Here is an 11,551-nt window from a genome sequence, read left to right on the forward strand (position 1 = left end):
TAAGGGGTGACAAAAACATTAGTTTGGCGGGAAAATTTTATAAAAACAACCTATATTCTAAGAACAATTTTGAAGAATGTCCCCCACTCCTACAAGTAGATCCGCCCCTGTTTCACATGGCACAATAAGATTGTCGATATATTCTTTAAGGGACTTAGAGCATGTTTAATATTGAGTTTGAAAAATAAAGCTTTTAAATCAAAATTTGAAAAATACAACTTTTAAGTTAATGCTTTGTCCCATCAACTTGCGGGAGAATGTTAACGATATGTCACTCAACACTTCAACCAAATCATCTACCTCATCAGCAAAGTCAAAAGCCAGCTCACAATCTGTTGCATGAAACAATTCAATAATTCTACAGCACCAGAATTCTTCTCAGCATACAATTCCTTGAAGCTCTCATGTTGATTTACAATTTCGAATTCAAATATATATAGATAGTGTTAGTAGCCTACTCAATCATGTTTCTCTTGTAATATTTCAAACTTAGCTAGATAAGTTATACTATCTATGTGTATAATTATAAAATCAATGAAATGTAGCTACAGAAAGTATTCAAGATCAAAATATTCGAGGCAATGCATCTTTGCTTCAGGAGAAGGCTCAGATGAGGTGTTCTCTATGCTCTGTTTCGAATGCTTGGGAGGCACAACTCCAAGAGCTTTAATCACCGTCTTAACCTTTTCAACAACCTTAATAATTCCCCAAAACATGAGCCTATAAAAAACCACCATTCCCAACAAAATTACAAGGTCAATCCACTTGGAGTAGCCCATGTCCACATGCCACGTGTTTCGCAAGATATAGTCACCACTGATAGGTGGCCCCCCTGCTTGGTTACTTTTGAAAGTTAGTCCTTCAAATTCATTCTTGTAGAATCCTTGGTTTGCATACTTATGGAACGAAATATAGAACATTGGGTATTTCCAAAAAGGCTTAGGAAGATCGTCCGGCAGCCGGAAGAAACCTCCACCCAACATCATCAGGCCTTGGATTCCGGCACCGGTAATGATACCCATGAGAAAATCTGGCACTATACTCGCAACAATCATCATTAGGCTTTCCACCAACATCATGCATGCAAAGAGTAGCAATGCGTAGCAGGGAAAATGTTGGAAACTCCTTTCAACCAGGTAATAAGCAATTGCTCCAGGAAGTAAAGAGATTAAAAGCAAGTATGGAATAGAAGAACATGTGTTTCCAATCACAAACGCGCCAACGCCATAGTGCCCATTTAATCTTTCTCGCCCAAATATCTGATACAGTTGAAGAATTAAGGGTCAAATTAATTAAGCACATCCAATAGTTATTAATTCGAGATTAATTAGTAACAAAATGACTAACCTTCATGTCCTCTACAAAAGAAGGGAATCCACCGATTGCCATAAAAGTGAGAAAGGTCGCAACAAACATCAGCATTAAACCTCTAGCCTAGAAATTTACAAGTAACAAAGATCAATATGTGTTTGTGCAACATTGCAAAGCTTTCAAAGATCGCGACTCGACATTAAGAGATTCAGGGTACGATTATAAAAGTGATAAAACATCATGTAGTAAGTTAAGCGGATATAGTTACCTGGATTGAAGCAAAATTGAAGCCAATGTTATAGAATATAGTCCCTACACATAAACACAATCCAATATAGATTGCAAGGCGAAGCCAGTAATAGCCTAGATCACGATACATGTTCACAAAAGATCTCCTTGTCAGAACTAGGCACTGTGTAATGAAGCTTGCTTGGCTGCCCTTCTTCTCCAAAGCTCCTCCTTTCTACCAAAAAAAAAAAAAAAAAAAATTATTATTATTTCTTAATCTATTTTATTTGTCATTTTGAGAAGAGAATGTATATCTATATGTATACCTGTTGGCATATCTTAGATATCATATGCAGAACCTGCTGGAATGTCCCAGATGACTTGTATGACTTGACGAGAATGTTGATGACTTCTTCGATGCTTGTTGTGCCATCAGACCCTTTTTCGATGTCCTAATTAATGTTGATAACCAAAGCCTCCTGTGAGTTTTCCCTGATGATTGCTTTGAAGAAAAAAGAATGGAAGCGAGAAAGTATATATATATACGTACTGCGTCGAAGTCCTTGTTGATAGTTTTAAGGTAGTGATCAGATGGGTTTCTCAGACTTGGGCATGGGAAGCCTTTTGAAGCAAAATACTGCATAAAATTCATATATATATTCTTACAATTCAAAAGCAATTGGTTTTATGCTTACTAAAGAGATTACGAGACGTTTGAGTTTGGAAAGTGTTTATTCACTTAAATTTATTCATTGTATAATTTGTATATATAGAGATTACAAGATAAAAATTTCTGTACAGTTGTAACCCTAGTTTAAAAAATAAAGGGAAACCTCATTTACTCTCAAAGTATCAGCGTTTTTGCAATCATAATCTCGAACTTTTAATTTTTACAATATCGGTATCCTAAGAATTTTCTCTTTTTTTATTTCACTTTTTTTTTTTTGTTTTTTGGGTTAAAATGCTAAAAATATTTTATATTTGTCCAAAAAAACTTCTTTAATTTCGAAAAATGGTTTCCATTTTTAAATTTCGTAAATCATTTTTTGAGTTAAGTATCTCCTTCTCAAACTGTCAGACCATCCCTCGACAATTGCCGAACCATAGTTGAGTCACTGTCGAACCACCACAGATCCCGTTGTACCTCCACTAGACCCATCGGACCTTCCCCGAACTATTGCCGAGCCTCCACAAGACTACCACCTGAGCTTTGTTGGGCCACCGCTCCAACTCTGCCGGACCACAGCCGGAACTCAAATTTTTAGGTTAATTTTTTTTTTTTTCTAATTTAAAAAATAGACTCGATAAGTTACCAAAAAAAATAAAAATAAATAGTGAGATAAAGTTGATTTTTATGCGTGTGCATTTTTATAAATGAAATTATTGTTACCTCTTCTGCCATGGAAACAGGGCCGAAATAGACAGTCATGCCAGTGGAAAGGAGGCAGAGATTACTGAAGAGCTCAAAAACTTCACTGCTCGGTTGATGGATTGATGCAATCACAGTTCTTCCATCTTGGCGAGCGAGCTTAGTGATGCGGTTCATGACATGGAAAGATGCTGCACTGTCCAGCCCACTTGTTGGCTCGTCAAGGAAAAGCAGCTTCGGGCGCGTCAAGATTTCAATGCAAATGCTAACCCTCCTCTTTTGCCCACCGCTCAACCCTTTTACGTTACAGCTTCCTATTCTTGTATCCATGGAGTCTTGCAAGCCCATCTCCCTTATCGTCGTCTCCGCCCTTTCTTTCTTCTCGGATCTTGACATTGAGTGGGGCAGCTGGAGCTGCGCCGAGTAGAATACGGCTTCCCTTACTGTTAGTGTCGTCATTAAGGTGTCATCCTGTGTCACATACGCCTATTTCATTGAAAATATAAGAGAAATCATTATCACCAAAGGAGAATCACACTGTCAATGTTTTGATGGATCATGCAAATTATATACTTAACGTAAACATATATACAATAAATTTATAACCCTTTTTTCTTACCGAAGTTCCGAAAGCAAGTGTTTGTTTGATTCCGTTTACCAAAATCTCCCCAGTTTGCTGCGTATTTGAACACAACCTCCCTGCAATAAGTTGCTTATCAGTAGCAAAAAGGCCCTTTTCTTTACATTGTTTCAGGAATTCCTATAATCTCGGATTTTAACAAATAGCTCACTAAGTTTTAAAATGTGATTCTTCGTGAAATAAGCAAACGGAAACAGATTAGTCTACGCTAGGGTCGGAGCTGGGGTGGCTGTGTAGGCCATGGCCCCCCAACTCAAGGAAAAAAAAAAATTATAAGGTAATTTTTTTTTTAAAAAATTTTTTTATTGGCCCCTACCCACTAAAATTTTTGACTCTTGGCCGGTCCCTACCCATCCCAAGCTCCGTCTTCGTTCTTGGTCTACGTTGTTAGAAAAGTTGACAGAATCTATTAATAAGCCACATCAGCATGAATCAAACCGATCAAATACCATCACAATGGCCATTGGGGGTTGTTTAGCCACACATTTTTTTTTTTTTTTTTGTTGCCGTTTGAGGGTGTCTGAACTACTCTATGGCTATAAGGATGGTTCAGCTACTTAATTTAGCATTTACATTTATAAATTCTGTCAACTTTTCTAATGGTGGAAACCAATGAGTTATTAATATTTTTGAAAATGCAGGGAGCTATTTGTCAAAACTTTAAACTACATTGACCAAAAATAAATTTATATATTCTGATTAATTAAATAATTATACTCACTAATTATTGTTTTGGGATAAATAAAGCAAGTGATTTTTGAACACCAATGGATGTAAGTGTTATAATATATTGTGATATTGTGAGAATATATTAACATTGATTGTAATTGATAAAATCAAATCAAAATTAAATATACCTTATTTTATTTTATCAATCATACCATTTTGTATTATCTTTCTCATATCTATAAATAGGGAACATTTGTATTGTAAAATAATTTATTCGATAAGAGCCTTTATGTGTGGATATAGATCGTTGACCGAACCGCATAAAATCTTTGTGTCTTATTTTATGATTCCGCAATTTATTATTTAATTATAAATTTCTTCAATAAGTACCTGCCAAAGAATCCAAAAGAGTCGACTTGCCGCAGCCGGAAGGCCCCATGATAGCCAGAACCTCGCCGGGCTCAGCATACCCAGTAATCCCCTGAAGTATCGGCAAGCGCCCTCTTTTCCCGTCACCCACTGTAACCCACACGTCTTTCCAAGTCAAGAAAACGCTCTCCCTCTTTGAATCTTCGGAACCAAACCTCGGTGACTCATGACTGTCCAACCGCGAAGAACCAGAGGTAGACGACCAGCTGCCATCTGCTTCTTCAGAGGCCATGCTTTGCATCTCCAAATCACCAACTCCTGCACTTGTCACAGCCTCCTTCAAATTTGAAGATCTCGTTGGCCTTCCATTATTTGAGGAATCCATGCTGCTTAATTTCTTCTTATAGAAGTGAATTTTTTGAGAGAGACAAAGAGATCTGACAATATAATGCTGGATTTGTCAATTGCATTACACTTTACACTCACCCCTTGCATAAGAAACAACAAGAAACAGTGTCTTAATTAGACCAATGCCGTGAAACACTGAAATTAGAACTATATAACAAACGGGTATTTTGTCTTTGTTAGCTCCACGTAGGCGTTCCAATCTTCTCGACAGCTAGAGGCTTGTACGCAGCCGACGGCGTCACGAGAGCAACTGTGCATATTGTCTGCTGACCGTAGTACACCCACTTTTTTGTCTCGTTAACTTGGCTTTTCAAAGTTTAGGCATATGTTGTTTTTCTCTTAATAGACATGTTTACCGTTAAATTACCATGTTTTTTTCTAGAAGTGGTAATTTTACATTGACAATTCAAATGAAGCACGCCACAATGTGGGAGAAGTTGCTGTCTTAGGCAAATGCTGGAGCTAATTCAAGGTCACAAAAGTATAATGGTAATTATTTGTGATCATGATAGCTAATCAATTGTATGTGATTTAGATAGTGGCGGTAAAAAAAATATTTTTAAAGAAAAAGACAGACAAAAACAGAGGAAGAAGAAAGAAAAGAAGACAATGAGAGGGAAGAAGAATTTAGGTCCAAAACCACCTCACCTCGGCTTGTTCGGTCATCTCTGGCCCTCCAACCGCCGTCTGCCGCCCTCTCTGGGCCGTATGGATCGAGTATGCTTGTTGGCTTAAAATGAGATAAAGAAGAAGAAAGTTTTGCCGTAGTTGACAGTTCGTGAAGCATTGAATGAATGAAAGCAGGAGTAGAGAAAGGAGTAATTATAGAAAGATAATAGAGCATAGGGTTCGTCCAGTAGCTCAGGTGGAAGACAACGGCTAAGCCAATCCCAAAGCAAAAATTTGTTGCTTAATTAATTGTCGTGTTATATTATTTTGGCTGAGTCTGATTGCATGTCTGTGTTAGTCTCACATGCATATGTGTACACACATGAGATTGGCATATATAATGTAAATTGCATGGAGTTGAAGGAAAGCTGGAAAGGGGAGTTGAGCGGATGAGTAGAAGTAAGGAGAGGCCAACGGCGATGGGGACAAGGTCAAGGTGTGCATATGCTTTGATATCATTGATTCTCAAAAGCAACGTGAAAGTTTTCAATAAATCATGCAAATAACAATAAAAATAAGAAGAAAAAAAATGGAAGGAATTCTAAAAAAAATTCAAAATTGACTAATTTTTTTGAGGTCATAGCTCAAAAGTAGCTAACGCGTTTTTATGGATTGTTACACTAATTGCCTGTTCTACCCCCGACCAACTTCAAGAGGGATGTTAACAATACATCACTTAACGCATATGCCCAATCATCGTACCCATCAGCATACAAGTTAAAAGCCAGCTCACAATGTGTCTGTCACATGAAACTGTTCGGTAATTCTACAGCACCATAATTCTTCTCAGCATACAATTCGTTGAAGCTCTTGTCTCGATTTGCAATTTTGTGATTTCAAATGTAGGTAATGTTAGTTGCTTACTCAATCATGTTTCTCTTGTAATTTAAACTCAATAGATAATATATACTGTGTATGTATGTGTATAAATTCAATGAAAGGTAACTACAGAAAAAAAGTATTCAACATCAAAAAACTTTCCAACTACATCTTTGCTTCATGTGAAGGTTCGGATGAGGTGGTCTCTATGCTCTGTTTCGAATGCTTGGGACACACAACTACAAGAGCTTTAATCACCGTCTTAACCTTTTCGACAGTCTTAATAATTCCCCAAAACATGAGCCTATATAAAACCACCATTCCCAACAAAATAACAAGGTCAATCCACTTGGAGTAGCCCATCTCTACATGCCAGGTGTTTCGCAAGATATAGTCACCACTGATAGGTGGCCCTCCTGCTTGGTTACTATTGAAAGTTAATCCTTCAAACTCATTCTTGTAGAATCCTTGGTTTGCATACTTATGGAATGAAATATAGTACATTGGGTATTTCCAAAAAGGCATAGGAAGATCGTCCGGCAGCCGGAAGAAACCGCCACCCAACATCATCACGCCTTGGATTCCGGCACCGGTAATGATACCCATGAGAAAATCTGGCACTATGCTCGCAACAATCATCATTAGGCTTTCCACCAACATCATGCATGCAAAGAGTAGCAATGCGAAGAAGGCAAAGTGTTGGAAACTCCTTTCAACAAGGTAATAAGCTATTGCTCCAGGAGCTAAAGAGATTATAAGCAAGTATGGAATGGAAGAAAATGTATTTCCAATCACAAACGCGCCAACACCATAGTGCCCATTTAATCTTTCTCGCCCAAATATCTGAAATAGTTGAAGAATTAAGTGTCAAATTAAGCACATCCAATTGCTATAAAATTGTGTTGCGTATAAAATGACTGACCTTCATGTCCTCTACAAAAGAAGGGAATCCACCAATTGCCATAAAAGTGAGAAAGGCAGCAATAAACATCAGCATTAAACCTCTAGCCTAGAAATTTACAAGTAATAAAGATCAATATGTGATGGATCATCATTTCAAATTGATCAATTAATTAACTTAGAGGTTTCTGTTTCATGATATGGATATATAGTTCATATCAATTACCTGGATTGAGCCAAAATTGAAGCCAATGTTATAGAATATAGTCCCTACACATAAACACAAAGCAGTATAGATTGCGAGGCGAAGCCAGTAATAGCCTAGATCACGATACATGTTTACAAAAGATCTCCTTGTCAGAACTAGGCATTGGGTAATGAAGCTCGCTTGGCTTCCCTTCTTCTCCAAAGTTCCTCCTTTCTACAAAAAAAAAAAAAAACTCAATATTATTATTCTTTCTTAATTTTTATTTATTTATTTTCATTGAACATGTATACCTGTAATTGGCATATCTTAGATATCACTTGCTGAACCTGCTGGAATGACCCAGATGACTTGTATGACTTGACGAGAATATTAATGACTTCTTCAGTGCTTGTTGTGCCATCAGACCCTTTTTCGATGTCCTAATTAATGTTGATAACCAATGGCTCCCATGAGTTTTCCCTGATGATTGCTTTGAAGAATAGGGAATGGAAACGAGAAAAGTATATATATATACATACTGCGTCGAAGTCCTTGTTGATAGTTCTAAGGTAGTGATCAGATGGGTTTCTCAGAGTTGGGCATGGGAAGCCTTTTGAAGCAAAAAACTGCATAAAAAAACATAAATATATTGACAATTCATAATTAATTTTTTTCAAAACAATTCATTTGATACATGCATCGTAAAAGAAATTGGTGTTACCTCTTCTGCCATGGAAACAGGGCCAAAATAGACAGTCATGCCAGTGGAAAGGAGACAGAGATTGCTGAAGAGCTCAAAAACTTCACTGCTCGGTTGATGGATTGATGCAATCACAGTTCTTCCATCTTGGCGAGCAAGCTTAGTGATGCGGCTCATGACATGGAAAGATGCTGCACTGTCCAACCCACTTGTAGGCTCGTCAAGGAAAAGCAGCTTCGGGCGCGTCAAGATTTCAATGCAAATGCTAACCCTCCTCTTTTGTCCACCACTCAACCCTTTTCCGTTACAGCTTCCTATTCTTGTATCCATGGAGTCTTGCAAGCCCATCTCCCTTATCGTCATCTCCGCCCTTTCCTTCTTCTCAGATGTTGACATTGAATCAGGCAGTTGGAGCTGTGCTGAGTAGTATACAGCTTCCCTTACTGTTAGTGTTGTCATCAAGGTGTCATCCTGAGTCACATACGCCTATTTCATGCAAAATAAGAGAAATCATTATATATTTGACATGAACATATATACAATATACATGAGTCATGACCATTTTTTCATACCGAAGTTCCAAAAGCAAGTGTTTGTTTGACTCCGTTTACCAAAATTTCCCCAGTCTGCTGCGTATTTGAACTTAACCTCCCTGCAATAAGTTGCTTATGATCAGTTGCAAAAGGACCGTTTTCTTTGACAATGTTTGTTGTAGGAAAATATATAATTACACCCACTAATTCTTGTTTTGGGATAAATAAAGCAAGCGATTTTTGAACACCAATGGATATAAGTACCTGCCAAAGAATCCAAAAGAGTTGACTTGCCGCAGCCAGAAGGCCCCATGATAGCCAGAACGTCTCCGGGCTCAGCATACCCTGTAACCCCCTGAAGTATCGGCAAGCGCCCTCTTTTCCCATCACCCACTGTAACCCACACGTCTTTCCATGTCAAGAAAACGCCCTCCCTCTTTGACGTCACACAGCCAACATTATTTGAGGAATCCATGCAATTTGAGAGAAAAAGAGAGAGAAATCTGATAATGTAATGCTTGATTTGTGTATTGCATTACACTGATCCCCTAGTATTATAAGAAACAACTGAAAACAGAGTTTTAGGCCAATGCCGTGAAACATTGAAATTACAGGGACTGTGTGACCCATTCCGGGGACCCAACGGCGACGGGTACACCACTATATAACAAATGGGTATTAATTGTCCAATCTTCTCGATGGCTAGCCGCCGGCGTCATGGGCCACTGTGGGTGTTTGTCATAGTCCAACCTCGTTTTGTTATCCAAGTATACTCCTAATAATCAAGTTGACAATTCAAAACGAAGCACGCCACTGACTGGGGAGAATTCGCTGTCTGGGTGGTTTACCAACAATCTTGGACCAACGCTGGGGTAATTCAAGGCTACAAGTATAATATTAATGGGTAATATGTGATCGATCGTGATAGCAAGTCAATTATTTGTGATTTAGATGGTCAATAAATTTAGTTAACAGTTTTTTGTGCCGCGCATTGCGCACCAATCAACTGCAATCCATTGAAATGATTTTGGATGTAGCGGAAGCCAAAGAAAATCAGCACACTAGAATTGAAGAATGGCGTCTTCTTCATTCAAAGAGATAATTGAATCACTCAAAACTGAGGCTTTCATTACATCGTCTCTGACTTTTATTGCTGATGATCTTGGCTTCCATTGAAGGTGGAAGGCGTTTAGTGGCTTAGCTTAATTCTTTTGTTGTTCTGCTCTAAGATCAAGGCCACTGTATTTTTCTTTGAATGGTTGGAATTGTTCATCTTGGCATACATGTGGCATTGTCCGTCGCCTACCGACCGGCGGAAGTCAGTTGTCATCAATGACGGTTTGGTGGCAGTTGATAAGAGGCCGTTAGGCGATAAATGACGGTTCGGTGGCGATTGATAAGAGGCCGTTAGTCGATAAACAATTACTCTGTCCACTCTTATCCTTAATGCACACTTTCTATGGTTGGGGCAAGGAATCTATTGTGCCAAACAAACATATGTTTTCTTTTTCTTTTCTTTTTTTTTTCTTTTTTTTTTTCAATAGTAATCTTTAAAGAGTGTATCCATAATCCATATATAATTTTGCAATATAAAAATATTAGAAAGATTAGTTTAGGAAAGATGTATATGTAGTTATAAAGACTAGTTTAAAGCATATTACTGTATCTAAGAGGAGAACGCTCAAATTAACCCAAATTATTGTGGTAGATGTTAGTTTTAGCATGTCTTAATTTGAATTTTATTTTCATTCATTTCTTCTTAATTAAATTCTTTTTTAATAGAAAATAAAATATAATATATAGCATTATAAACAAGACTCACAAACTTACAATCTCGAGACAATTATCAACTAAAAGCGGAGTTCTTGTCTTATAGAAAATCCATCTCCATCAATAAGCTTCTCCCTCCCGAAAATAAAAGCTCCCGCCACCCTCATGGAAACGGATCCTTTCAATTTTAAATGAAATGGGTATCCATTTATTACATTTATGAGGGTAATATTATCTTTTTCATTTGGAAAATTTGCTTTTTAGACAAATATGTCCTCCTAAATTGATGCAGCGTAGGATAATGGTGAACAAGAAAACAGCAAGTAGAAGGGATAAATATTCCTAAGATTGTGAGACTATCACAAGAATCAAAGAAATCTTCTCAAAACAATAGAGGCTATCTATGATTTAAGGGAAAATAATGAAAAAACTCAACTTTGAGTATTTTTATTGAGAAAACCAAATAAATAATCAAAACTCCTAGTTCGAAGATAATAATGAAATAAAGTCAGTTTAGAAGTTTACGAAAAACAACTAAACCAAATAAAAGACTAACAAAGAAACCTAATTCAAATAAAGACTGAAAGATAAGATAGGATAAAAGATTAACAAAGAAACCTAATAAAAGACTAAAAGATAAGATAGGATAAAAGACTAATAAAAAAACTTGATAAAAGACTGAAAGATAAGATAGGTGCCCCGTGTATGCTCGATCGCAGTACCAGAGAAGGGTGCACTTGATCGTGCGCTCGAACGCAGTCACAAGGGGAATCGATCGCAGTACCAGGGACAAGCATCACAATACGATGGGCCGGGCGCTCGATCGCAGTCAGTGTGCGACCGATCGTAGTTCCAGAGACCCCTACTGTAGCACGAGTCTGGGATCACTTCACCATCTTCCGGGGTGTCTTCATACTACCATCTATTCTGGTCTTCTTCATATACTCTCAAGCATTCTGGTTTACATCATAAATGCACT

At 37.6% G+C, this 11,551-nt stretch overlaps 2 protein-coding genes across 2 annotated transcripts; both read right to left on the minus strand.

Annotated features, from left to right (window-relative positions):
- Positions 1-335: 335 nt before the first annotated feature.
- LOC132166174 (ABC transporter G family member 1) lies at positions 336-5,069 on the minus strand. Its single transcript, XM_059576951.2, has 8 exons — positions 4,608-5,069; positions 3,528-3,607; positions 2,930-3,394; positions 2,090-2,176; positions 1,866-1,991; positions 1,580-1,774; positions 1,348-1,434; positions 336-1,259 (listed from the first exon to the last, which is right to left on the minus strand). The coding sequence occupies exons 1-8, from the start codon at positions 4,969-4,971 to the stop codon at positions 546-548; spliced, it is 2,118 nt and encodes a 705-aa protein (XP_059432934.2). The 5' UTR covers positions 4,972-5,069; the 3' UTR covers positions 336-545.
- A 1,578-nt stretch (positions 5,070-6,647) lies between these two features.
- LOC132165872 (ABC transporter G family member 1-like) lies at positions 6,648-9,282 on the minus strand. The gene is made up of 8 exons (XM_059576563.2): positions 9,067-9,282; positions 8,842-8,921; positions 8,291-8,755; positions 8,109-8,195; positions 7,881-8,009; positions 7,609-7,803; positions 7,405-7,491; positions 6,648-7,325 (listed from the first exon to the last, which is right to left on the minus strand). The coding sequence occupies exons 1-8, from the start codon at positions 9,275-9,277 to the stop codon at positions 6,648-6,650; spliced, it is 1,932 nt and encodes a 643-aa protein (XP_059432546.2). The 5' UTR covers positions 9,278-9,282.
- Positions 9,283-11,551: the final 2,269 nt, after the last annotated feature.

This window comes from Corylus avellana, chromosome 11 (genome assembly GCF_965113065.1).
Source record: "Corylus avellana chromosome 11, dhCorAvel1.hap1.2, whole genome shotgun sequence".
Taxonomy (NCBI): Eukaryota; Viridiplantae; Streptophyta; class Magnoliopsida; order Fagales; family Betulaceae; genus Corylus; species Corylus avellana.

What these genes read in the sequence shown, in the direction of transcription:
- LOC132166174 (XM_059576951.2), bottom strand. Translation starts at nt 4,971, where the DNA reads ATGGATTCCTCAAATAATGGAAGGCCAACGAGATCTTCAAATTTGAAG. An exon ending in TCAACAAGGACTTCGACGCA is followed by an intron (nt 1,992 to 2,089) that starts GTACGTATATAT and finishes AACATTAATTAG; the next exon opens with GACATCGAAAAAGGGTCTGA. An exon ending in TCAATTTTGCTTCAATCCAG is followed by an intron (nt 1,435 to 1,579) that starts GTAACTATATCC and finishes GTAAATTTCTAG; the next exon opens with GCTAGAGGTTTAATGCTGAT.
- LOC132165872 (XM_059576563.2), bottom strand. Translation starts at nt 9,277, where the DNA reads ATGGATTCCTCAAATAATGTTGGCTGTGTGACGTCAAAGAGGGAGGGC. An exon ending in CACTTGCTTTTGGAACTTCG is followed by an intron (nt 8,756 to 8,841) that starts GTATGAAAAAAT and finishes TGCATGAAATAG; the next exon opens with GCGTATGTGACTCAGGATGA. An exon ending in CTGTTTCCATGGCAGAAGAG is followed by an intron (nt 8,196 to 8,290) that starts GTAACACCAATT and finishes TTTTTTATGCAG; the next exon opens with TTTTTTGCTTCAAAAGGCTT.